Here is a 27,318-nt window from a genome sequence, read left to right on the forward strand (position 1 = left end):
GCCACAGTTTAAAAGGAGCTCATGAGTTCTTAATGTATTATAAAAAGATTACTTTCCTAAATAAAATTAAAGCAAGATGCTCCAAGATTATCATTGGAGCAGGAATCTCCTTGGGAAGGAGGCAAGATTTACCTTCCCCCAGGAATATTTCATTAGCTCCACTTATTATTAGCTCCACTTAGGGGGCAATGTCAACCTCTGCTCTGTATGGACCTGTGCCAGAATGCCCCACCTCCCATTTAACCTCATTAGGTAGAAAGCCCAAAAGGGTGAGTTCAACGGTGCCCTCTAGGCCAGCCCAGCCCTGCCTTCTGCATTTCCTGTGTCTCCCTAGACTAGCAATGACCTACTTTTGTTAGAATGACGGTCAGCAAGCAAGCTTCCAGTTACAGGGAAACCCACCTACTCACAGGGTCTCAGCTTTACCCTACAGATCCAGCAGAACACGGTGGGCGGGACTGCGTATGCTCCTTCATTTACTTCAATGCATGTCGTTGAATTAATAAATGACACCAATATTAAGAACAACGAAGAAGACAAATGCACAACGTTCCTCTTGCGACAAAGGAGACTGTGTCAACTTTTATAAATGACTACCAGGCCACGTGCTGTCAGGGCGGGAGAGAGGTGTTTACTATTTTGCACGGCACTGTGGTTTATTCCACACTTAATCTTAGTTTTTATGTGAAAATACACCTGCACATAAGGAGTTTTTAAATGCTAAATTTAGTAAGCAAGGCTCATTGGGGAAAAAAAATACATGATCATCTCTAAACTTTGTATGAGATCAAGAACCTTGGCATTACTTTTTTTCCTTTTTGTTACAAAACATTTTCATTTTTTTAAAAATCAGAAAAGGCAGTGCTTCCTCCAGTTTTCCGCCTCTGAGGAAGGGGACATAAAATTCTGAAAAAGACCCCACTCACGCGCCCAGCCCTTGTCCCCTTCGGAGAACTAAAAACCAAGGCGAACCTGAGGAAGCAGAGGGAGGAACTACGTGGATGCCTGCTCTCCTCCGGGAGCGCGCAAATGCCCAGAGGGCGCACGGACCCGGCTAGGAGCAGGGAGCCCCAAGCCCCGCACGCGGGGAGGCGGGCGAGGCGGCGAGGGGATGGGCGGGGCCTAGGGGGGCGGTCCCAGGGGCGTGGCGCGGGCGGGGGCCCGGAGGCTTAGAGGTGCGGTTCCAGACCGCCGCTAGCTCAGCGCAGACCCGGGCCAGTGCGCGGCGGGTGAGGAACGGCTCCGCGTGGCTTCTCTGGGGCGCCACGCGGTACCGCACCCTCTTGCGCCTCCCGGCCAGACGCTCGCTGCAGGTAACCAACTCCCCACCGACTTCCCCGTTTCGCCGCCCGGTGGTGGGGGAGAGATGGATGGATGGGAGGAGGGAGCGGGCTCTTAGCCAGGGCCCCGCTGCTCCGAGTGGAATGGGCTCCATCCGGGCGGAGGAAGCTGAGCCGGGGCTGGAAGTGTGGGCGCGCGGTGGGAACCCGCGGCGAGCGAGTGCGCCTTGGGCCATGGATGGCGCAGGGCGCTCTCCCTTGACCCTACCCTTCCGCCTGATCAGTGGTGCCCGGGGCCAGAACTCTGGTACCCAGTGTCACCTGGAAGCCACTTTTCTGGCCCTGCAAAGGGAGTCTAAGCTTAGAAATCGGGACAGTTGGCTGCAGGCATGGACAGGCTAGAAGCAAACAGTTACTCATTGCCATCCTCTGGGTGCCAGGGACTTGAACACTAACCGTAGCCCTGCAAAGAGACATTACCTCTAGTTTACTGATAAAGAAGCCGACGCCAGATAACAAATAACTCAACCTGGGCGACTGGAACCAATGGAAAAGAGGCGCTAGTCTTGGGGCTTCCCCAGTCTTCCTGCTCCCTCGCTGTCCTTCATGTGCAGGGCTGGGAAACTCGTGCTGCCGGGTCTATTATGAAAACAGGCGATTCTTCTTAAACACAGTTTAATCCCTACCTAGGATTCTTTTTAAAATTTTTGTTAGCATCCAATTTTTGATTCCAATTCTTCCAGGTTTTGGTCATTAGCTTCCGACGTGTTAGCTCTTGCTCACAGCCCTTCTTCCCCTTGCAGCGCTTTCTCTCAGATACAGAGCAAAACAGAGGCACCCTTGCCTGCCACACACCATCTTTCACGGTGGACGCCTGCAGATCCAGGCTGGACCTATGGGCTGCCCAGTGGAGGTAAGTTTTGTAGTTACCTGGCATCCTGCGTATTCTTTGCTTTGCTATTTCTTTGTTAGAGGGAAGAGAGTCTTCGTTTTACAAGTAGAACAAGAGGCGAATCGGGAGGGTATACGGTGCTCAGAGAAAGCCATAGTGTCTGGAGATGAGAACCTGGCCACAGCTTTTTGTGGCCTGAATTCGGTGAGTGGTAGGTGAGGGACTCTCTCAGGGACCTGTCCCCTCCTTCGGGCATTCTGCCCCCCTTTCAGAGCTGTTCTGAAAGGCAGGCTTGTTTTATAGAGGGGAGGTGGAGGGGAGAATGGTTTTCAAAGATCAGTGTAAATTACCTGCTAGGAGCCCAGACAGTTCCAGACAAGCCAGAGGATTTGGTAACAGATCTCAGTTCTGGCAAGAAGGAAAAGCTCTGGATATCTGCTCTTGCTTAATGAATTTTGTGCAGGCCTCAAGGATGGTAGCTTTGGGAAACTTTGAGGTCTTAGAAATGGCTAACGCCTCTACTTTTATTTATTTATTTTTTTAGGCTTTAACCATTTATTTAATTTGTTGCCCTTTTTACTATATCTATTGAGGTGAACTGGTTAACAATATTATACAGGTCTCAGGTGCGCAGTTCTACAACACATTGTCTGTGTACTGTATTTATTGTGTGTTCACCACCCCAAGTCAAGTCTCCATCCATCAACATTTATCCCCCCTATACCCTCCTCTATTCCTACCTTCCCCCAAATCATCACATAAATCCTCTACTTTAAAAAACAGTATCATGAATTTTCTTTTATAAAGTTTAACTGGCACATGAGGTAAGATTTTTTTTTTTCCTGTTTCATGGTGAGGGTTTGAAGGTTTACCTGTCAGCTCCTTCCCTTCAGGGTGGCCCTGGCAAGGACCTCCTTAGTTTTGGCCCGGAATATGTACTGGATTCATCTTTCACTAATTACAGCTCATTATTGGCTAGTTTTAGGACTATTTCTAGTCACAAGTTGCTTCTTTCCCATTTGTAATTTAGTTGCTACACACTAAGAAAAATGTTTTCCCTGAGAACTATTAACTGTCTACAAAATCAACTCTCTGCAGGGCCTGAGAGCTAAGTGGGACTTGGCTGGTCCCTGGTGACCTCCAGAGGACTTGCTAAAATCAGGTTGGATATCAGCCATTTCCTCCACGAAACAATGCAGGAATTCTGGCCCAGTTTGGCCAGAGCTTTTTTTCTCCCCATCCCCTTGCCCAGAGAATAGTGGAATTTTTTTATTTAAAAAAATGTGAAATCAGATTTAACATAAGTATTGGCTAATTTTTCTTTTTTAAAAACACAAATCAAATTTGGTTCATGCATCTGCCTTAGAAACTGCTATACCTGCTAATTACATTTTCAGGCAAATGAAAAATTTTATGATGTAGGTAATGTACATTTTTCATGAAATGAGGTGGTAGGAAAGAAATTAATACTATTAAAAATGATCTCTTTTGATTTATGACATGCACATTATTTCCTCTGCATTGAGTCCTTTACGGCGCATCCAAGGAATTGTGTCACTGTTTTTAATATTAAGTCTAGTGAAAAATGTACTCATGGTTCTGGCTCAGGATGTCAAATGCCTAACTCCCTGCCTCAAAAAGGAAGTTCCCAAATGACTGTTCATATAAATATATACATCAGTTCCCACATGGCTGTTCGTATAAATCAGGTGTGTTTCCTCCTGGGGACTGAATTCTTAACCACATTGCCTTTGACAGAGGAGGGATGGCTTACGGTTGTCAAATTGTGGCGAATGCCATGTATGGTAGACCAGGGTTTCTCAACTTTGGCACTTTTGACACTTTGGCCAGATAACCTCTTGTTGTGGGGATTGTCCTGTGCATTGTAAGATGTGCAGCAGCTTCCTCCACCTCTACCCACTAGATGCCAATAGTCCCCTCCCTCCAGTTATAACAACCAGAAATGCCTCCAGACATTGCCATACATCCCTTGGGAGACAAAGTCACCCAGTTGAGAAAAAAACAAAAAAACAAACAAGAAAATACAGCCAATATTTAAAATGCTCTAGAGTCTAGACATTTATGAACTAAACATTAAGTAAAAACAATTAACTTTAAACTTCTAATGACTTGAGAAGCTATTTGTAAAGTTTAACCAAATATCTGACTTTTAAAATATTTTTACAATAAAGATGACTAAACCAGTGTTCTTCCTCATGAATGGCTACATGTGTCTGGCCAGGTTTTATCCAAAGAAATTCTGATATAGTTATTCAATTTTTAAAATTTAAAATGTTGGAAACTAAAAACAAATTCTGTGGTAGTTTTCAATTTTCTCCTTTTAGTAGACTCTGCTTTTGAAGGTGTTAGAGTATCAGGGGACCATGCTTGTTAATTTGGGAAAATTGACACAATCTCTGATGTTAGAACCCCAAACAAAAAATTCTAAGCAAAAATTTGAATAATGAGATTCAGTGTAGACCATGTTCAGACTAGAATTTAGTTCTAGGAAAAATTACAAAGCTTTTTACCTAATAACAAGAACTAAGAAAGCCATGTATTTTTTAAAAAAATAAGCTTTTTTATTTTTAAAAAGTTCTAGACTTTCAAAAAATTGTGAATACAGAGTTCCTATATACTGTTTCCCTGTTGCTAATGTAATCACATATTTCTGTGGTCTGAAAAATCCTAACTTTATGAAAAAGACCCCATCCCCTACATAACACATGATAACATATCGATGAAAAAAAAAAAGTCCTTAAACTATAACCCTCTTTTTTTTTTTTTTTTTTACCATAAGCTTGGGGAGGCTGAAAACATAGCTCTGGCTATAAAAAAAAATGCATCCTTAGCTAGAGATGGGTTACCCATTGGGTCCCTTCCAGAAATCAAACTAATTTGTAAGACTCAGGACAGGTTACATAATTTGTGGGGCCCCTTGTTTTCTAAGACCTCAAAGTTTCTCATTGAGAATTTCAAGATGGCAACAGTCAGATAGGCATTAAGCAAAGTGCAGGGTCCTGTGTGACTGCACGGGTTGCACACCCATGAAGCTGGCCTTGGTAAAACTGTCCGCAGCTCAAATGAAGATAGCGATCACAGACGCAAATCCAAAGAAGGAAATGTTACTGCTGCCACAAAACACTCAGAGTTTCTGATTCATTGATTCATTCCCCATCAGGAGTCCTGCATGCATTTGGTAATCAATGCATTAAATATACTAAGAAATTTCCCCAATTACTAACTTTTCTTCTTTTATTAAAGGGATAGCCAAAATGTGGCTGAGTGACCTATTTATGCATTCATTGAACAGCTATTTACTGTGCACCTGTTAGACGCCACACATTGTCAGCTCTGGGGCTACAGCTGGGAACAGGATGGAAGGTCCCTGCCTTTATGAGCAAACTAATCCAGTAGCTGGGAGGAGGCGTGTGTGTGTGTGTGTGTGTGTGTGTGTGTGTGTGTGTCCCCGCACGCGCAGATCAGTGCACAGTCACATAGGCCATCACATTATAAGTGGTAATTCAGGAAAGCACAAGATATCCAGAGAACATTTAGCCTGGGGTCCTAACCTGGTTTAGAGGAAAGGGTTACTCAGGGTAGGTCTCCCTAAAAATAGAGATTTAAATTGAGTAGAAAATAGGTGAATTAGGGGTTGAAGTTCCAGGAAGAAAGGGCTGAGACCTAGGCAGGAATGTGGCTTGGGATGAGGCCTCTTGGGTCATTTTCAGCATTTTGGACTTTAACAAAAAGGTAGCGGGAACCCAGTTGAAGGATTTTACATGGGAGATGAGACGATTAGGTTTGGGTTTTGTAAATGATCATCGTTGCTGTGGGGAGAAGGGTTTGGTGGGGGAGGTCCTGTTGGCATACACGGTGCCTTTGTGCAAACTACGAAAAGGCTTCCCTTCCTGGTGGACCAGTTAGAAAAGATGTCCTGCTTGGTCCCGGCTAGGCCTGGCCAAAGGCTCTAGCCCCCTGAGCCAGTCACCTGCACAGGCATAGCCTATGAAATCACACAGGACCATGGCGGGGATGGGGTGGGGGCAAATAGTGCAAGGTTTTGCTGTCACCCAGGGATGATGCAGTGATGCTGAACCTGTCAAGGGCAGAGAGAGACTGAGCTTGTAGTTAAACTCAGTGAGAAGGTAGTGATTATTTGGCTATAGTTGATGGAAGGAAGAACAAGGATGATTCAAAAGTTTCTGGCATAAAGAACTGAGTGGGACAGAATGGTGAAACCATTTATAGTGTTAGAGAACACTGGAGGAGGAGCAGGTTGCCAAGAGGTGGGGGAGGGAGATAATTCCATTTGGACATGTTTGCTTCTGAGACACCCAAGTGGAATCAAGGAGAAGGCAACTGGTGGAAATCCATGTTGGAGAGCTGTTGCATAAAAATAATCATGCCTATACAAAGAGATTATCCAAATTGGGGTGTCAGATGAGAAGAGAAAGAGGCTGGCCCAGAAAGTAAGAGTGTTGTGTTTGGAGGAGGAGAAGCTGGTTAAGGCTACTTGGAAGGCAAATATGCATGCAGGATAGGGAGGACATTTTTTACCTGACTTGAGATTGGAGAGAGTTGAACATATCCTAATGCTACTGGGAAGTTTCTGGTAGAGAGTGAGAAATAAACAACAGGTCCGGGTTTCAGAGAAGGTGAAAGCGGATGGATTCCAGAATTCAGGTGGGGGCATGGGTCTTTGGTGGAAAGAGGGAGAGAAAGGATGAGTAAAGAGGTCTTAGATTTGGGGACCAGAATTTCAAGGACTTCTCTTTTCTCTGAAGGAGCAGACGAAAAGCATCTGGTGAGTTTGGCGTGTTTGTGTGCCAAGTCAAATGTTTCGTCAGCCAGTATTTATGAAACATTTTCTAGTGCCAAACATTGTGGTAGGCACCTTGGAAAGTATTAGGAATGATGTAGATTGCTACTAGGCTTAGCCCTTGTGAAATATTTGGTCTTTGTCCTGGTTCCTGACACAGAGCTGCTAAGCCTTGGAATTTCCTGAGTGATTGATAGGAACACCTTGTTACTCATAAAGGAGCTCCTTTCCACACCTGAGTTTATGCTAATGAGGTGACTTAGGTGTGGGGACCCCTAGGGAACCTCAGGATGGGGTTGGCCACCAGACCAGAGACTTGGAACTTTCAGCCCTACCCACCGACCTCTGGAACGAGAAGGAGGTGCCTAGAAATTGGGTTATAAAAACTCTTAACAGTCACACTTGGAGAGCTTCTGGGTTGATGAACACCTCAAGGCGTGATGTGCCATGAGAGGGCATGGAAGCCTGTGCTTCTTCCCCAGTACCTTGCCCTTTGTGGCTCTCCCACTGGTAGTTCCCGAGTAAAATCCTTTCTAATAAACTGGCATTAGTACGTAAAGTGTTTTCAGGAGTCCTAGCTGTGCTAGCATATTTTTCTAACCTGAAGGATGGTAATGGGCACCCATTTGCAGTTGACATCTAAAGGGGATTCCTTAATCTGGGGTCTGTGCTAACTCTGGGTAGTTAGTGACAGGATTGAATTGGTGTCAGAAGTGTTGTAAAAACAGCTCAGCTCTATACACCTGAATCCTCTCACCATCTTTTCTACAATTATTTCCCACTTTTGACCTTGCACTTGAAGACTAACGGCAGTGATGCTTAACTGAGAGCTTACCTCTCAGATGTACATCAAAGCCCCTAGGGCAGTGATGGCGAACCTATGACACGCGTGTCAGAGGTGACATGCGAACTCATTTTTTTGGTTGATTTTTCTTTGTTAAATGGCATTTAAATATATAAAATAAATATAAAAAATATAAATCTTTGTTTTACTATGGTTGCAAATATCAAAAAATGTGACACGGCACCAGAGTTAAGTTAGGGTTTTTCAAAATGCTGACATGCCGAGCCCAAAAGGTTCGCCATCACTGGCCTAGAAGCTCTGCATCTCCTACAAAAGGTTCACTAGAGGCACATTTGTCATCATTCCAGTGACAAGAGTCAGCTGACCATTGGGCTGGAGACAAATAAACATGCCTTTTCTGGAATCAGCAGCTGGACCCAGGCATGCACCTAGGGCATCTTCGCAGGCTATTGGATTTGTCAGACTTGTTTGTTCTTTTGATGTAAGTTCAGGATGTGCCTCTAGAATGTCCCTAACCCATCCACATAGATGGAGCACCCTGATCTCATCTTCATTCTTTTCGCACATCTGTTAAACTAATCAAAGTCATCAAACTCACCTAGGAAGATCCAGTTGTAACACTCCTGCTAATTAAACAAAACCTCTGGTTTGCAGAGAAAATGCCTGAGGCACATGCACAGCAGTAGATGCACCTGGAGTGCGGCGGTCCCAGGAATGTGATCCTGTTTGGGCTCTTAGCCTCCCCAGACCCCAGGGCGTATATGAAACCCTGCACGTATCTTACTGGTTATGCTGAACTATTTTACAAGTACATTATAGACAACCTGACAGTGTTGTTTTGATTGTCTTTTCTCAAAGAACCTTTGAATTCCCTGAAAGTAGGAGACATGGCTGTAAAAATACAGGATTTTAAAATACGAGGACAGGTCAAAGTGAGTGCCTTCAACATAAACACCTTGCTTGGTATCAATAGACATTTCCGACCATTCTGAGGGTTGTCCTTGGTGCCAAACTGGATCCATTAGGAAGGGGACCAGCGTTTGATGGTGGGTGTGATTTTGCAACACAGAGAAAATCTGCCTTACAAGGTAGATTGATCATGCTCAGTCATACGGTTTTTTGGAAGGGGTTAAAAATAAAGTGTAAATATATATAGAGAACATACATTAGATTTCACGTTTGACTCATACAGATTTTTTTTTCTTTGGTTATATTGACCACAAAGGACTGTCAGATTTCTTGTCTGGGGTTCTTTGGGTGGCCCACCAAACAAACCCCCTCCCCCGCTTTCTCCAAAAAAAAAAAAAAAAAGAATTGCGTTGAGGCAATGCAGTACAGTGTGAAGGGACACATTCTGACAGGGTGAAGTTCCAGGCTCTGGAAGTTGACCCTTAGAAGAGCACTTATACCCCTGGGCCCCAGCTTCCTCTTGAGTTAAAGAGGAGAGAGGGACTTGGGACTAGATGGAGTTTTCCCTTACGGGCTGGTAATATACTCCTCTCTAAAATATTTTCTTGATCAAATAACTTTGAGAAATGCTGAATACCATGTCCCTGTCTTTAAACATTCACAGGGAGCCTTACTTAAGGGCTAAAAAATAAGAGGCCCAGAGTCCTGTCTTTCTTTATGACCACATTTCTGGTAATATTGGATCAGAGTCCATCCCACCCCCACAACCTAGTAACAGCCCCAGAGCTGGTGTTTCTAGCAGGACTAGGTGCCCTCCAAAGTTCCTTTCTGCTCTACAGTGGATGCATTGTTCTAAAAATAATTAAATATACTGACCAAGCCTCTAATTTCTCCCAGAAGGCTCAGCAAATACCCATTGTGTGAATTCCTTGGTATTGGGAGATGCGTTACTTATGACTGTTTTAACCCCAGAACCTAGGATTCTGTTTTGTACAAGAGATGCTTGTTGTGAAATTAAATTGGGTATAGACAGGTATTTGTTAGTAAACTTGAAAGACAGTTTCTGATTTGGGGGGTCTGAAAAAGTCACGTTTAGACATGAACTGAAGATTTGAACAAAGTCCAGACAAGAAAAGATACAAACAATAATGAAACAGTTGATTAGAGCATTGTCCTGATATACCAAGGTTGCGGGTTCGATCCCTGGTCAGGGCACATACAAGAAGCAATCAATGAATGCATAACATATTTTTTAAAATATGTTTTTATTGATTTTTAGAGAGAGAGGAAGGGAGAGGGATAGAGAGATAGAAACATCGATGAGAAAGAAACATCATCAATTGGCTGCCTCTTGCTTGCCCCCTTCTGGGAGATCAAACCCCCAACCTGGGCATGTACCTTAACCAGGAATTGAACCACAATCTCTGGTTCAACCACCAAGTCATACTGGCTAGGTTCAATGTTTCTTTCTCTTTCTCCCTCTCTTTCTCTAAAATCAATCAATAATAATAATAAGGAATAAATTGCTGATGTTGCTTTGGGCTCCTTATGTGACAAATACAGTGTAACCACATTACACATTGGCTGACTTATTTTTTTTATAAAAACAGCGGTATGTATGATCCCTATCCCAATTAAAACACTTAAATTAATTAAATTTTTAACCAGTAAAGAAGCTGAAGCTTGGAGAGAGGTCCGAGTTTGTGGATGATGGTGCCAGTTTTTGACCTGGGCAATCTGGCTCCAGAGCTGAAATCATTGCCACCAAACCCTTCTACCTCTTACATGTAAACATTCTCAAGAGAAAATATTGAGCCGCTGGTAAAAACAAAACACAGAATGAAACCTCAGTGATGTGCCATTTTACTGTTGCAATATTGATGAAAATAATTATACAGTATATGCATATGTAGTATGTAATTAAGGTAATTATATACCAAATGTAGAGGAAATGGTACTCAAACATTATTGGTGGCGGTATAAGAATAGTCCATTTGGAAGGCAATCAAGAGCCTAGAAATTTAGAGGTTTTGATCCAAGAATCCCTTTCCTGGGAATTCCAAGGAAATCCTTTAAAAAGACAAAAGAAAACAAAGCTAAAAGTGTTCATAGCTCACGTTTATAACAGTATAATTTGGAAATATCCTTAATATCCAACCATGAGGCACAAACTAATTTTGGCCAAAAAAAAAAAAAAAAAAAGAGAGATTTTGATACTGATTAAAGGGAAAATAGGAAACCGAATCCCTGCAGCTGTTATACCTGAGCACAAATGTAAGCCAGCAGTGTCCCTGGGTAGACATCAGCAAGGCACATGGAAATGATGTAGGGCTGTAAGTGACTTTTCCTTTGTTTAAAAATAATCTTGAAGGCTTTGCAAACATATTTAACTGGAGCTTATGTTGGAACATTGGGGCCATTTTGTCTCAATTTGCAATTTAAAAGAATTCCTGAAGTGAAAATTAAAATTGCACACAGTACAGATATGTTTGAATAAATGCCTGCTCCCTCCCCCACCAAATAAAAAGGTCACTAGATAGTTTTGGGTGTGTGCTTCTCAGATTTTTCCAGTGCACATTTATAGTTGGCTTGTTTTGTTTTGTTCTGTACAGACTGAAATACCGCTCATCTCTGAATGATGTTTCATCTCAAGAACCTTTTTTTCATGTCATGACAGAGAATTCCTTCATTCTTGGCTTTGGCACTTATTTTATTTTTTTTAATTTTTTAAAATATATTTTATTGATTTTTTACAGAGAGGAAGGGAGAGAGATAGAGAGTTAAAAACATCGATGAGAGAGAAACATCGATCAGCTGCCTCCTGCACATCTCCTACTGGGGATGTGCCCGCAACCCAGGTACATGCCCTTGACCGGAATCGAACCTGGGACCCTTCAGTCCGCAGGCCAACGCTCTATCCACTGAGCCAAACTGGTTTCGGCTTTGGCACTTATTTTAAATTCAGCAAGTATGCTTAAGTGTAATTTAGATAAGATGAAAATGACGAAGTTTGCCACTCAAGTGAAGCTTCTTAAAGGTTAACATTCAGAGCTCAGATCACAAATGGTTCTCTGAGAGTTGAAGTGGTTGCTGTGATGTATTTTAGGGCTGAAGCCTTCAGGACAGTGTCATATTTATACCCTCAGGAAAATTTAGAAGGTGCTGAGGCTCTTTGAAAGGTTGTGAGGTAGGGTGAGGTATAATTCAAAGGTGTTAATAACCGGACCCAGTGTTGTTCTTGGCCAGAAAGTGAGACTGCTCTGTTCCCTTGGTCCCCTGGAGAGTCAGCCCTGGGTTGAACTCCACCCTACTTCTTTGCTGCTAGTAAACTGGAGCAAACGACCATTTTCAAAGCAGCTAAAGCCTCAGTTTCTCAGCTTCTCTACTAAGTGGGAATGAAAGTATCTACTCACAGGGTTGTATGAATTAAAGAGAAAATGTATATAAAATGCTTGGCAAAATACGTGCTAACTACTAACATTCACAATTTCCTTAATTTTGAGATAACTTTGATTATAACAGCACCAAAGTTTTAAAAAATATATTATTGATTTCAGAGAGGAAGAGAAAGACAGAAACATCAGCAAGAGAATCATTGATTGGCTGCCTTCTGCACACCCCCCACATTGGGGCTCGAGCCTGCAACCTGGGCATGAGCCTGGACTGGGAATCAAACCATCACCTCCTGGTTCATAGGTCAACACTCAACCATTGAGCCACACTGGCTGGGCTGCACCATCAATTTAATATCATCTTTTAAGAAAATAGAAAAAAATAAACACCACATAGTAATGAACACATATTGTATCAGTGTATTAAATACCTATCAATTTTAAAAAATGTCAGTGTAAGAAAAAATTACATTCTCCAATGTGGAGAGGAAGAAATATTCTTCAACCCTTCAGGGGTCTTCTTGCTGGTCTAATAATTAAATAGAAGACAGAATAACAAGAGAAAATGAACAAATTTAATTACATGTGTATGTATGGGAAACCCACATACATGAGAGAGTTAGAGACCCCACATTCATAAGAGGTTCAAAGACAGAAAGGGAAAATGAGATTATGGCATTCTGAGCTAAGGATGAGGTGGGGCACTTTATTATAGGGGAGCATTTTAATCATTTTTTATTTGTAGAAGCGGTTTATTTGAAGCACTATTCAACATATAAAAACTGCATAAAGTCTTAATTTCCACTCATACAGTGGTAAATTTTATATAATGCATAGTAAAAACTTTTAAAATTCAGAATGCACAAAGTACTGCACAATTTGGTCACTAAGTCATTAGTTGATAAGCAAACCTTACAGAATAGGTTCATGTCAGCCAAGGCCACAAACACTGTGTACAACACATTTGAACTGACAGATGTCAACATGTTAAAAATACAGCTTCAGTGCACACATTGGGGATGCTTATCATCACTCTTCTGATTTCTTTTCTGAAATCTTGCCTTTCTTTCCACAGTGCTTAGAAAGCTATTCACTGTTGTGGTTCATGGTATTGAGAAACAGACTTAGTGCTACAATACAATGGGAAAGGAGGTCTTTGGGTTATGGAACATGAGTGGCAAACATTATCTGTAATTGTCTCTTACTCATCTTTCTCATGTTTTTAAAATTGCTTTTTCTGCACATCACAATCTCATTTCCCTTTCAGACTTCCTTTGCTTCAAGCTTCCACTTCTTAAACAAGCACAGAAAGTGGTGAATGCATTTCTCTCCTGTTTCCTACCCCTTTTAAAAAGATTTGGGTCAATTGTAATTGAGGAAGTCTTCTTGGGTCCTTTCTTTTCCTCTGGATGGACTTACAGCCTTCCACTCTGTGGTGTATTTTTGTTGTTGTTTATTGATTTTAGAGAAGAGAGAGGAGGGCAGAGAAAAAGATATCAATTTGTTGTTCCACTTATTTATGTATTCATTGGTTGCTTCTTGTATGTGCCCTGACCAGGGATTGAACCCGTGACCTTGGTCTATCTGGGTGATGCTCTAACCAACTGAGCTACTTGGCCAGGGCAACTGGGGTATATTTTGTATTTCATCTTTCCTGCCAAGTCTGTAGGCAGAAATAGTAGGTTTCAGTTTCTTTCCCAGGCTGTCAGCTACTGGTGTCTCTGGTTGTTCCCCAGGGGAGAAAAACCACCAGAACAGAAAGAAATGAGTACTATTTCCAGCAATGAATGAAATACAAAAGTTAATTACTCAACATTTTGTCCCAAAGTAGTGTAATAAGTAAATGAAAAAAAATTATCTGGAGCTTTCCATGCCATTAATTCAGACATAGAGAACCACTCCCGCCCCCCCTTTTTTTTCCTTTTGGGTGTGGCCACACAGGTGAAACCTAGTTTAACTTAATTTCATCTAATTTAAAATTAGGTACAGGGTATTAAGAAACATAAAATTTATTTTAATATTTAATCCAGTATGTTCAAATTTTTATCATTTTCCTATGTAAGCAGTATAAAAATTATTAGTGCAGTATTAAAATTACCTTTAAAGTGTCCAATGCATGTTCTCTAATACAACAGTAATGTCTAACACAATGCAGCCATCAAGAAAAATGGAGTCCCATCAAAAGAATCCAATATAAAGACATTTGTACTGCTTCAGTTTTAAAATTTTTAAAAGTTAAAAATGGTCACCTCAAGGGCTATGCTGTTCAATCCTGAAGCCACTAGTCATATGTGGCTATTGAACACTTGAAACGTAGCTAGCCTGACTTAGGTAATGAACTCTAGGTTGAAATAGTTTACCCTCAGAATTTTAAGCTCAATTTTGAACTCTCTGGCATTCCAAAAGAGGATAGATGTTACATTTTGTTCTATTTTATTAAGCTATTTAAATATAGTTGTCAAGGTTGCTGTTAAGAAGCCTTATTCCATTTAAAGTTTTTGATCCTTTGGATTTATTAGCATCATCTCTTAGAAGCTTGTAGGATCTTCTTTTGCTCAGTGTTCTGGAATATCATTAGATATTTTCTTGGTTAAGATTGTTTTTAATCTATTGTGATGGACACCAGTAGGGCTCTTTCAATTTTATAAAACCTGTGTTCTTCATTTCCATCAAGTCTTTCTTTGATGAATTTTCCCCTTTGTTTGCTTCTTTCCCTGTTATTTGAATACTAGTGGCCTGGTGCACAAAATTCGTGCACATTAAAAGGGAATTAATTAGATGAAATATTTTAATATTGCTATTTTTTTTCCATCTCTCCATCCCAGTCTCTCCCTCTCTTTGTTTTTCTCAGCAGTCCTCCAGGCCTCCCTGCCTCCATCTCTCTCTCTTCCTCCTTCCCGGCTGGGAGGGGGTGGGGCCAGTGGGGGCAGCTCCACCCTCTGCCCGCCTGGGGCCTCATTCTGAGAGAGGCTCCAAGAGTGATCTGGGAGGAAGGGAAAGAAACGGAGAAAAGGCTCTGAGCTGGTGGGTACTGTGTGTGTCTGTGCGTGTGTGCGGTTGTGAGTGAGTGTGAGTGCCGGCCCCGCACTCACTTGGCTTTGCTGCCACAAATCCCCACCCGCCAGAGCCTGCTGCTTGCACAGCCTGGGCATTTGGTCAAGCCTTCGGTTGGTTTGGATGTGATGGACCCTGGCTCTTTATATATATATATAGATTGGATCTCCTGTATTAATCCTATAATTTTCCACTTATTTGCCTTTTTGCTCTTCTTTCTTGGAGCTTTAACAACTTTAATTTCTAATTCTTCAATTGGGTGTTTTCATTTCAGTTATCATATTTTTGATCTCTAAAAACTCATTTTTTGTTCTCTGTTTCTTTTTCATAGTGTTCTATTTTCATGGCTGTAATAGTTTATCTTATGTCTCTGCAGATAATGTAGGATTTGGTTGTTGAAACTTTTCAACTCTTTGCTTGATCCTAATTTCTCCATGTAATAGAATATTTAATGGGTCCAAATTCCTCCCATCATAGTATATATGTTCCTTAACAATATGACTTAGCTTCTCTTCCTATCTAGTACCTTGTTTCCTTTTGAATTGTGACTGGTCTGGTGGCTTTCTGTAACTAATAGAATATGACAGGGGTGTTGTGCATTTTCTAGACCTTAGGCCTTACTAGGCTTTGGAGCTGCTGTTCGTTTTCTTGGAATGCTGCCCGGAGGCTGTCTTGTAAAGGAGCTGGTCTAGTCTACGGGAGGATGAGGGGCATCCCAGCTGACATCCAGTACCAGGTGTAGACGAGCCATATTGAACCCTCCAATCTAGACAGTCCTCCATCTGAATGCAGCTGCCTAGGTGAGCCCAAGTGAAACCAGAAATACTGCCCAACTAACTCTAAAAGTAGTGAGAAATAGCCCTGGCTGGTGTGGTTCAGTCGGTTGAACATCATCTCATGCACCAAAAGGTTGCCTGTTTGATTCTTGATCAGGTCACGTGCCTGGGGACCAGGGCTGCAATTAGAGTGCATGTGTGGTGAGAAATAAGTTAAGTCACTAAGGATTGTGGTTAATTGCATAGAAATAGTTAACTGATACCCTCCCTAGTTTTATGTGTGTGTATTTTTGTTTGTTTCCATCTCTTTTGGGTCATGAGCTAATTCTTGGATAGCTGGCAGTTCTCTATTTTCTGAGGCATAAGTCTGGGAAGAATAGGCCTGCCTGCCAATATTCTGGAACAAGTAAGTTTGACTTAATTCCCCAGTTTTCAGGTCTGTACTCCTGCTCTCAGCTGTGCCTTGTGCCCTCCAGGTTGGATGTCCTCTGTTTTACATTTTCCAGTCTTCTGCTGGGGCCAGGAAGGGTATTTAATTGGTTTTGATGAATAGGGGAGGGGCCTGGGAGTTTTAACTGCCTCTTAAATAGAACTTTTAACCAGTCATTAGTTTTTAACTTTACCGCTGCTTCCAGAGGAATTGTGCTGCCAACTTCAGAGCCTTTGGAGGAGGGCGGTGATTGTTGTTGGGGAGGAGGGGGTGGAAGCTATAATTTGCGTTTGTACTTTTGTGCTGTAAATTGTAAAGCTTTCCCTGCTTTAGGATTTGGCTTTATGAGGTCGCCAAGCCAGTGACCATTCACACTTCTAGCTTTCAAAATGTTGATGTAATTTCTCGATTATATTCTTTGTGTTTGAGGGGCTTGGGCTTTTTTTTTAAAAATCACTTAATCATTTCATCTTTAAATAGATCCCACTCTCTAAATAGGCTACTCCTTGCTGCAAGTGTAGAGAACCAGAAACAACTCTTCTCTGACATTCAAAGGGAGAGAGGACAAATGTTTAGTTTTTAGCAGAGGAACATGGAAAGAGACTTATTCATTCAACAATGATCTGTGCCTGGCTCTGGGATGTGAGGGTCTGAAGAAGGGATACATGGTTTGGGCCATCCTCTCCCTTCATCACACCATCTAGCTTTAGCTGTAATACCTGATTTCATGGAGAAAGCCCCCTTTTTGTGCTGGCTATAGAAGACCTCCTATTGCCAATATGTCCTTGGCTGGAGCCCAAGAAAACTCTGGAATGAATTTGAGGGTATAATGGCCTAAACTGTGAAGCCTGGTATTTTTAACCATGGTGCTAAGTTATGAGGAACCCAAGGGCTTTTCCTGGCTAGTCCGAGGGGCTGGCATGGTTAGGGTCTTGGTTTTGTTTCAATGGGAGACCTCAGAAATGTCAGGCAGTTCACCACAGAGAGTCACCAAGGGCAGCACACACTATCCTCCTGGCATGGCAACCCAGTGGATGGGAACAGAGACCAAGTACCCCCAGACGAGGTGAGGCCATGGAGGCCCAGATGGTGGAAAGACCACCCTGAATGGCAAGGGGGTTGTTTTGGTATCTGAGCTGCTCCCTGCTCTCTCCCTTGGTCTGTTTTGGATGGCATTTGGGCACCTTACTTGAGTCAGGATCCTCTGAGGTATTTGCGTGGCTTTGGCATCAAGCACAGTAAGTGGGTATTTTGCTCCAGTCACAGCAGCCTCTGGGCCACAGAACAATAGTCCTTGGAGAGTCAGTGAAATTGAGCCCTGGAAGAGTGTTCAGTGGGACTAACGGCCAACTGACCTAACTTAGACCACGCTTCCTGCTGCATCAGGGCAATGGGTCGTGGACCTGATGTAACCATCCACCTTTGTCTATGCATTCCTGTGCAGACACACGGATGTGTGTGTGTATGTGTGTGCACATGCCTATGTACTTTTTAAAGAAAGAATACTTCTACTTAAAAAAAAATGGGAATTAGGCAATTGGTGTAGAAAATTATTCTTCTCTCTAATACCTTTGTTTGGACTTAAACCAGAATAACTTTGATGGGAATTGTTGAGAAGAATTTATTATTTTGAATTCTACCCCTTTCCTTACAGTTGACAGTATATCTGCCAGCTTTAACTTTCATAAAGGTTAAAGTTAATCCGCACAGAGCCCTTCCTATCTTGCTTCTTGTCTAGAAGCTCAGGTATAATGAGAGGCTGAACAGGAAAATCCTGATTGATTGTTCTTAGAGGTATGTATGTGTGTATGTGTAGTCCCATAAATATGTTAAATTCCTCTCTTCAGGTTCTGAATATGTTATGTCATACTAACATATAACAAAATATATATTATTCCCTCCTGCCTCCCTCTTCCTGCTTTGCCTTCTTTTTATTATTAAAAAAGGAATTATGAAAAATATAGCCCGAGCCACATGTAGCTCATTTCTTTAAACATTTCTTTCATTTTCTTCTCTGTATGGTGATATTTCTCTAAATTAAACTAGTAAGTGTGTGACTGTGATGAATATCATCTTTTAGAATTGGTTCATTTTAAAATATAGAGACATGTACTAATCATGTAGTAGATTTTTATTTTGAAAACCTCTATAGCTTTCAGTTTTTTACATTGTAAGGTCTTCTAATGTTTCTTACCTCTTCCAAGCTGAAATCTAGATTTGATCATCAGTGGTTCTTGAACTTCTCTTACACATATCTCATATGCTTATCTCTGTGAAAACAATCCTGTACTGACTTGTACTGTTTTCCTCCACTTTGTTTTTTCTGTCTGATCCTCGCCATTTTGAGCTGTTGAAGACGGGAGGTGGTGAAATAAAATTAGAAAGAGGCCTTTTGCTTGGAGCAGCAATTCAAAACATCCCCATGCCCAGTTATGTGATGCAAAGTATACAACCCTTTTCTTTCCACACCCATCTTTCCCATTGCTCTGTGCCCTAATATGGTTTATGAATCTTGATGGAAAGGGCAGTATTTACATTATTAAGACTGATGCTCACCCTAGCCAGTTTGCTTAGTGGATAGAGCATTGGCCTACAGATTGAAGGGTCCTGGGTTCATTTCCGGTTAAGGGCACATACCTAGGTTGAAGGCTCTATCCCTGGCCCTGGTTGGTGCATGTGTGGGAGGCAACCAATCAATGTGTCTCTCTTACATCAGTGTTTCTTTCTCTCTGCCTTTCCGCTTCCCTTCTACTCTCTCTAAAAAACAAAAACAAAAACAAAAACAAAAAAACACAATGGAAAAATGTTCTTGGGTGAGGATTAACAACAACAACAAAAAGACTGATGTTCTTCAGAGCTAAGCCACGGAGTATAATGTGCTTGTTATATGCATATCATAAATCTTAGTTTCTCTCATAATCATAACTAGAATTTACTAATATAGAAAGTAACACCTTAGCCATTTCAAACCATGAAATTTTAGATCAGGAAAAGGCTGGCTCTTTCTTTCCTTACTGTTAAGCCTGGGATTCTCAGGTCTGTTTAATCAGTTGCCTTTCATCCATCTGTTTCTCAGATTTTTTTGGAGTCAATAGTTATCTCCGCAACCCCCTTCATTTGCTTTGTTTCCAATGTATTTATTACAAACTCACCCCCCAAACTCTGCCAGCTGATTAAATCAGTGCTTCATGTTTATCTCTGTCAGTTTCATCTTCTTGGAGATACTGCTCCCAGGGCCCTCTGATCTGCTCCCACCTGCTGTGGTTGTCTGATGGCCTGCCATAGCCTAGGACGCTCCTTTACTATCACCCTGGGGTTTCCTTTTCTTCTTCTTATGGTAGATACCCTTTCTGATTCTAGTATTTTCCCCTTTCTTGATTTATACTTTAGTTTTGATGGAGCTCATGCTCCAGTATCTTCCTGAGAAAGGGTGCATAAAGTGAAATATTTTGAGACCTTGCCTGTCTTAAAATGTTTTTACTTAACCCTAAATTTATTTAGTAGTTATATGGTTCTAAGAATTCTTATCTGGAATTCAATTGCCTTCAGCACTTTGAAGGCATTGATCCATTATCTGGCTTCTGTGGTTGATTTTTATGAAACATGAAGACATTTTCTGCTTCAAATCCTTTTTATATGGTTTATCCATACCCCCCCCCCCCAAAACCTAATTGAGCCACACCAGCCTGGCTCTTTTCTCATCTGAGAATATTATTAGTTTTCTTTTTCCTGTGCACGGTCTGTTTCCTTTGAACATTTTTGGGGAATTCCTAACGTAAGCAACATATTTAAGTCTCGACCTTGTTGGATTCCCTAATAAATAGATTTCTGTGTTGGCTTGACTGCCTACGTTCTAGGGGCTGATAGCTGGAAATAGGGAATGAGATTTCAATAGTCATTGTCTTTGTCCTTGGGTTCGCTTAGTTCCACTGTTTCCTGATTGGGAACCCTGCTTTCCATTATGCTTGCCGTGCCCCAGCCTGGAGAACCTCTGCAGAAGCTAAATGCTGGGTCTCTGTCAGGTTTGTGGCAGACACCCAGTTGTTTTCTAAACAGCTGCCAGTCAATACTCTTAAACACACACACACACACACACACACACACACACACACACACACACAACACTCCCAATTCCCACTGGTATCTGTGCCAACATTTCCCTGAACCTTTTGAAGATCCTGTAGCATAAACAGAGCTGGCTCTTTCTTTCCTTACTGTTAAGCCTGGGCTTCTCAGGTCTGTTTAATCAGTTGCCTTTCATCCATCTGCTTCTCAGATTTTACTTGCTGCCTCTTCTCTCACTTTTCCGAGGTCATTTTGTCTGTCCTCCGACTCCAGTGAGTACTCAACTGCACCCTAAGGCTGACTGATCGGAGCTGTCCACTTTATATTAGAATGCTTCTAGTGACCGTAGTTACCTCAGGTGCATTTGATACTTTTCTTCTTGTCCCCTTCCTGGACTAGTTTTCCTTGTTACTAGCATTATAAAAAAGCAGAGTTTATTTTCAGTATTTATAGAACTTAGTATTCTTGTGCTGCTTGGTTTTAATTTCAAAAGGCCACGAATTAAGAACCATTGCCTTTAGGTACTGGTTTCCCTTCTTTTCTTTGGTGAAATTATTTTCTTCCGCCATTTCTTCTTAGGTTGTGATTTTCTACTTAAAAAATACTCATGGCAGGATTCACAAGGAAGTCTTCTCTTTCAGGAGAGGCATGGGTGTTCTAGTGCAGGATTTTCTCCAGGGCAGTCACTAAGACAGTTGCCAAGTCCTGAAGTAGACTGTTGGTAAGGAAGACTTGGTGTGTGTATTTTTCTTACTCTTTCAGAATTTATGAGCTTTTGTATTTAGAGTGGTTCTTATTCTTCAGTCATTGGCCTCATTGACTATTCTCACCCCATATTCTTCAAGGGATCTATGTTCTTTATGAAATCGATGTGAGAGAGAAACATCAATCAGTTGCCTCCTGCACACACACTGACCGGGGATTGAGCCCTCAATCTGGGCATGTGCCCTGACTGGGAATCGAACCAGTGACCTTTCGGTGCATGGGATGACACTTAACCAACTGAGCCACACCAGCCAGGGCCAGTTATTGTACTTACAATTCCAGATTTCTATTGGTTCTTTTTTAATAATTTCTATCTTTTTATTGATATTCTCAATTTGGTTAAATATTGTTCTCATACTTTTAGGTGTGTTTTTTTTAATTCTCTGAACATATTTATAATAGCCAACTTAAAGTATTTCATCTGTCCAACCTCTGGGCTTTCTCAGGGACAGGTTTTATTACTGCTTTTTTCTTGTGTGGCCAGAGTTTATGTTTCTTTCTTTTTTTAAAATATATTTTTATTGATTTCAGAGAGAAAGGGAGAGGGAAAGATAGAAACATCAATAATGAGAGAGAATCATTGATTGACTGCCTCCTGCACTCCCCCTACTGGGGATTGAGCTCACAATCCTGGCATGTGCCATTGACTGGAATCGAACCTGGGACCCTTCAGTCTGCAAGCCGACACTCTATCCACTGAGCCAAAACAGCTAGGACTCGTGTTTCTTTATGTGCCTTGTAATTTTTGTTGTTGAAAGTAGACATTTTATAATGTGTCAACTCTGGAAATCAGACTTCTACCCCTGCTGTACCTGGGGTTTGGTGTTGTTGCCGTTTGTATGTTTAGTGGCTCTCCTGAGTTAATTTTCTAAACTCTATATTCTTTGTTGTGTGAGGCCACTTAAGTCTCTGTTCAGTTAGCTTAGAGGTCTCCTAATGATTAGACAGAGATTTCTTAAAATGCCTTGAACCAATAAGGAGCAGGACTTGCTTAAAGGAATAATCTGTTTAGGAATCTGAAGTTTTAATGGTTGAGATGGTTATGTATTTTACCAGGATTTCCCAGTGCTTGCTTTCTCGTAGAGGTTTGGAGTAGGGTGGTGGACAAGATAGTTGGAAGAAGATGAGGAAATCAGCTAATTCAATTGCAGGACTGTCTTTAATGAGCCAGTGAGCATTTTCACAGTGGGGTAGGATATGTTGGATTTTCCAATCATATTGGACCATCAAACTATTCCTTGACACACACTTTGGGACATACTACTAGAGTTTTCATTGAAAGTACTTGAACTAAATTGTGGGGTGTTTTCAAACCTTTAGCAAGCCACAAACATAGCGCTGGAAAAATAAGACTAGAGAGAAGGAAATGTTAAAATGAGAAGTCAGCCAGCCATAATTTTGAGGGGGAAAAATAGTGAATTTGTAGGATTAGTTCATCAGCATGCTTCCTGAGTGTCTGTATACTTATGTGTGCATTACATCCCTTCACGCTTTTCCCTTTTCGTTTCACAGATTTTTTTAAAGCCTCATGGGACATAACCATTGCTGGATGCCTGGTAGAATTAAGAAAACTGACTGCATGAGAGGCACTCTACATGCGCGAGAATGTTACCTGAATCGAAGAACTAAATGAGTCACACTTTCCTTAATTATAAATGGTAAAAAAGAAAAAAAAATATATAAGCACTTATTGTAACATTATACTAATAATTGTCAATTATTTATTTTTATTTGTATGATTAATATTCACAATTTATTTCCTAATTAAGTATTTAAAAGTTCTAGTGCCAATTCTGGTGTTGAAAATAAGTTTTAAAATCTCTATAAATCTGATATGGAGGTACTTGATGGTATTTGGTTTTCTTTGTTAGAACAGTAGCACTTAGTTATAGAATGAATTGCCAGGTTATAAAATTAATTTTTGACAATAAAACAATATTTAAATATTTGTAAACATTTTATATAATTAAAGATGAGTTAGGCCTGGCCAGGTAGCTGCTCAGTTGGTTAGAATGTCATCCTGATACGCCAGGGTTGCAAGTTTGATCCCTGGTCAGGCCACATGTAAGAATCAACAGCAAATGCACAGCCAACTAGAACAACAAATCAATATGTGTTTTGTTTTTTTCTGTCTCTCACTCCCTTTCTCCTTCTCTCTCTCAAATCAATTTTTTAAAAAAGTGAGTTGGGTTCCTGGAATTTGAATAGAGATATAAATTTTGTCCTAAATTACAATTTGTGTACCACTTTTATTCTCTGAAAGTCTTAATTATTATAACCTGTTATAATCAATGCAAGAAATGCAAACCTGTCTCTCTGTTTTGAATTGGTGAGTGTTTTCTTCCTTTGATGCCTCGCGTAGAACTGAACTAAATGAGGTCAATCCAAAACAGTTCCAAACGTGGCCTGGTTTTAGCTGAGCTTTTCTGGTCCAGTTTGAAAATTCCATTGACAAGCTTTCCCTTCAAAGTTTTCTTAGAAGTTACAGCCATTTTTGAACATCTCCTAAGTGCATACCCAATCCTAAATTGGTGAAGAGCTGAATGGGTCTGATCTCTTCAAATATTTGGGCCTGTTGATGTCAACTGATGGGCATTAATGGACCTGTCAGTAAGAACCCAGATTAGTAATGATTTCAAGGTAAGGGGTGCTAATTAGAACTGGCACAGGATCAAAAACCCACCAGCTATGGAGAGTTCAGTACGTATAGCCTAGGTCAGTGATGGCGAACCTATGACACGCGTGTCAGAGGTGACACGTGAACTCGTTTTTTTGGTTGATTTTTCTTTGTTAAATGGCATTTAAATATATAAAATAAATATCAAAAATATGTCTTTGTTTTACTATGGTTGCAAATATCAAAAAATTTCTATATGTGACTTGGCACCAGAGTTAAGTTAGGGTTTTTCAAAATGCTGACACGCCGAGCTCAAAAGGTTTGCCATCACTGGTCTAGGTCTTCAACTGTGTTCTACACTTTAGAGGTAAAATGCTTATTGTAAGATATTTTAGCACATCCTTATACTCGGGTTTTTTGTTTGTTTTTTTAAAACAACGTGACATTAATACTTGAGACTGTGGGTTTCTATTACAGTACTCCTTTTCCTTTGCTTGACTCACTGTTTTTATTTTAAAAACCTGACCTCATAGCAAAGAGGACAGTTTTGAGCCTGAGAAGATGTCATGGAAGACTGTACTTATACGTATCCTTTCTGTTTTCTTCTAGTTCTTGCTCTTCTCCACTTAAAGATGCCTTCGCACTTCTGATAAATGCAAACCGAAAACTCACAAGGCCACGGCAGAGATAAAATCATTACTGCTGGAAACCTGGAAGACTGCCCTTAGAAAAAGGAAAGTCCCCGATTGTTGTTGGAAATGCTAAGGAAGTTGCTGAGGAGGAGACTTTTTTCTTATCCCACTAAATACTACTTCTTGTTTCTCGTTTTTTCCCTCGTCGCCTTCTCTGTTTTAAGAATTTATCAAAAGCCCGAATTTCTGAGCATTGAACATTTGGATCTAGTTGGAGAGAATCCTAATAGTAATATTAACTGCACCAAAGTTTTACAGGGTGATGTGGCCGAAATCGAAAAGGTAAAGCTGGAGATTCTGACAGTGCAATTTGGAAGGCGCCCTCGATGGACAACCTATGACTACATAAACATGACTAGTGATTGCACTTCTTTCATCAAGAGACGCAAATACATTGTAGAACCTCTTAGCAGGGAAGAGGCAGAGTTTCCAATAGCATATTCCATAGTCGTTCATCACAAAATTGAAATGTTTGACAGGCTCCTGAGGGCCATCTACATGCCTCAGAATTTCTATTGCATTCACGTGGACAAGAAATCGGAGGATTCCTTCCTGGCCGCGGTGACTGGCATTGCATCCTGTTTCAGTAACGTCTTTGTGGCCAGTCAGCTGGAGACTGTGGTGTACGCATCGTGGAGTCGGGTCCAGGCCGACCTCAACTGTATGCGGGACCTCCACAAAAGAAACGCAGGCTGGAAGTACCTGATCAACCTCTGCGGCATGGATTTTCCTATTAAAACCAACCTGGAAATTGTCAGGAAGCTCAAGTCACTAGTGGGAGAAAACAACCTAGAGACGGAGAGAATGCCATCCCATAAAAAAGAAAGGTGGAAAAAGCACTATGAGGTGGTGGATGGAAAGCTGACAAATACGGGGACTGACAAAGTGCAACCTCCTCTTGAAACGCCTCTGTTTTCGGGCAGTGCCTATTTCGTGGTCAGCAGGAAGTACGTAGAGTACGTGCTAGAGAATGAAAAAATCCAGAAGTTTATGGAGTGGGCGAAAGACACATATAGCCCGGATGAGTATCTCTGGGCCACTATTCAGAGGATCCCTGAAGTCCCTGGCTCACTGTCCTTAAGTCATAAGTACGACATGTCCGATATGCAAGCAATTGCTAGGTTTGTCAAATGGCAGTACTTTGAAGGTGACGTTTACAAGGGCGCACCCTATCCACCCTGCAACGGGGTGCACGTGCGCTCCGTGTGTGTTTTTGGAGCAGGTGACTTGAACTGGATACTGCGCAAGCACCACCTGTTTGCCAATAAGTTTGACATGGACATTGACCTCTTTGCCATCCAGTGTTTGGATGAGCATCTGAGGCTTAAAGCCCTGGAGACGTTAAAACACTGACATTTACTGTAGGCAATTTTAGAAATAATAAGGCGGCTACATGAGATGTATCCCATCTGACTCTTCGGCTCTATTAATTAACATCAGAAACACTGTAGGGGTTTAGAGCAAGGACTCTAAATCTTCTTGTCAGAGAATTCACATGGTCTCTGCAGAGTACAGCCAGTTAGAAAGGTTATGGCATTAAACCTTGACTTAGAGTTAATGTGAGGCCACGGCAAGTTGCAAGGCATTGTGGGGAGAGGTGACCCAGGTGGCCCGGAAGAGGCCCAATGCAACAACCAGCCTGTTAAAAGAGCTCAGGGACTTCACAAAATGATAAGATTTAACCTGTGCCAAAATTGCTTTGAGAGCTTTAAATATGCCAGTCTTCCCAGTTTGAATAAATTTATAGCAGCAACCAATCATGAGGGTATAATTTATTTTGTAGGTTCTATTTGTTGAATTAGAAAATTGACATTACTGTAAATGATTCTTGTGAATATAATGTACTGTCTGCTGCAACATTGTGCTGTGTATTGTATCTATGTCATCTCAGGGAACTTGGAAAAAACAGGCTTGAATGAATGTAAATGTTTCTGAGTAATTTTTGCTTCTACCAATGTACGTATGTTTTTAAAAACAAAAAAACTGGCAATTTCTGGTTTAGTTGATTCTATGAATCATCTTAGATTATTAGAAAAGATATCTTAGGTTATTAAAAGAGTTAAGATATCTTTGTTTATGATAGTTTCTACAGAGTAACACTCAATTTTGAAAATATTTGTCTCTCTACTGCTCTCCGCCATCTCTAGACCCTGCTATCAAGCTATATAAAAACTTGCTTTTCATTACCCCATAGTACTGCCTCAATTCTAGTATATGATTCGATTGACAGTAATTAGTGTAGAGAACTAAGACAGAAAGGTATGGAGGGGGAGGAGCAGGAGTCATATTTTGCCCATTTCTGAGGCCCACGGTGAGGGTTAAAAACCAGCAGTTGGCACTATCCCCAGAAATGAAGGCTGTTGCTCTTTGTCTCTATCCAACCTCCCAGAGTTTTGCATCCTAGTGTCCCCTATGTCTCCATTTGAAAGAAACTGGTTTCATTGTCCTTGCTACTTCATGTCACCTGCCCATTGTTCGCTTCTTAGCCCTTGGGTTGTATGTTTCTCTCTCTCAGAACCTATGAGGAAGGAAGAGGTGTTCTGTTGGTCTACTACACGGTGAACTTGAAGGCCTGGGAATCTGAAAGGTTTGAGGCGGATTATTTCAGTATCGGTATTACTCAGAGCATATGATTTTTACTCTACTTTTTCACCAAAAAGACAGATAATTTGAGGTTGCTATTTGCTGTCTCATCTCAAAGTAAATGAAGATATTTAAAAACAACAACAAACTTGCTCTTTTGCTAAGCTGATACTGTTCAGCCAAAGATCTAACTGGAAATGTGACTTTAAACAAAAATCAAACCATGTACTTTATTT

The 27,318-nt window shown here is 41.2% G+C and overlaps 1 protein-coding gene across 1 annotated transcript; it reads left to right on the plus strand.

The window, feature by feature from the left end:
• The first annotated feature begins 1,265 nt into the window (after window positions 1-1,265).
• Window positions 1,266-27,318, plus strand: GCNT1 (glucosaminyl (N-acetyl) transferase 1, core 2). Its single transcript, XM_006086820.3, has 4 exons — window positions 1,266-1,313; window positions 2,084-2,193; window positions 22,703-22,848; window positions 24,417-27,318. The coding sequence occupies exon 4, from the start codon at window positions 24,566-24,568 to the stop codon at window positions 25,850-25,852; it is 1,287 nt and encodes a 428-aa protein (XP_006086882.1). The 5' UTR covers window positions 1,266-1,313; window positions 2,084-2,193; window positions 22,703-22,848; window positions 24,417-24,565; the 3' UTR covers window positions 25,853-27,318.

Source organism: Myotis lucifugus, unplaced genomic scaffold (genome assembly GCF_000147115.1).
Source record: "Myotis lucifugus unplaced genomic scaffold, Myoluc2.0 scaffold_31, whole genome shotgun sequence".
NCBI classification, from domain to species: Eukaryota; Metazoa; Chordata; class Mammalia; order Chiroptera; family Vespertilionidae; genus Myotis; species Myotis lucifugus.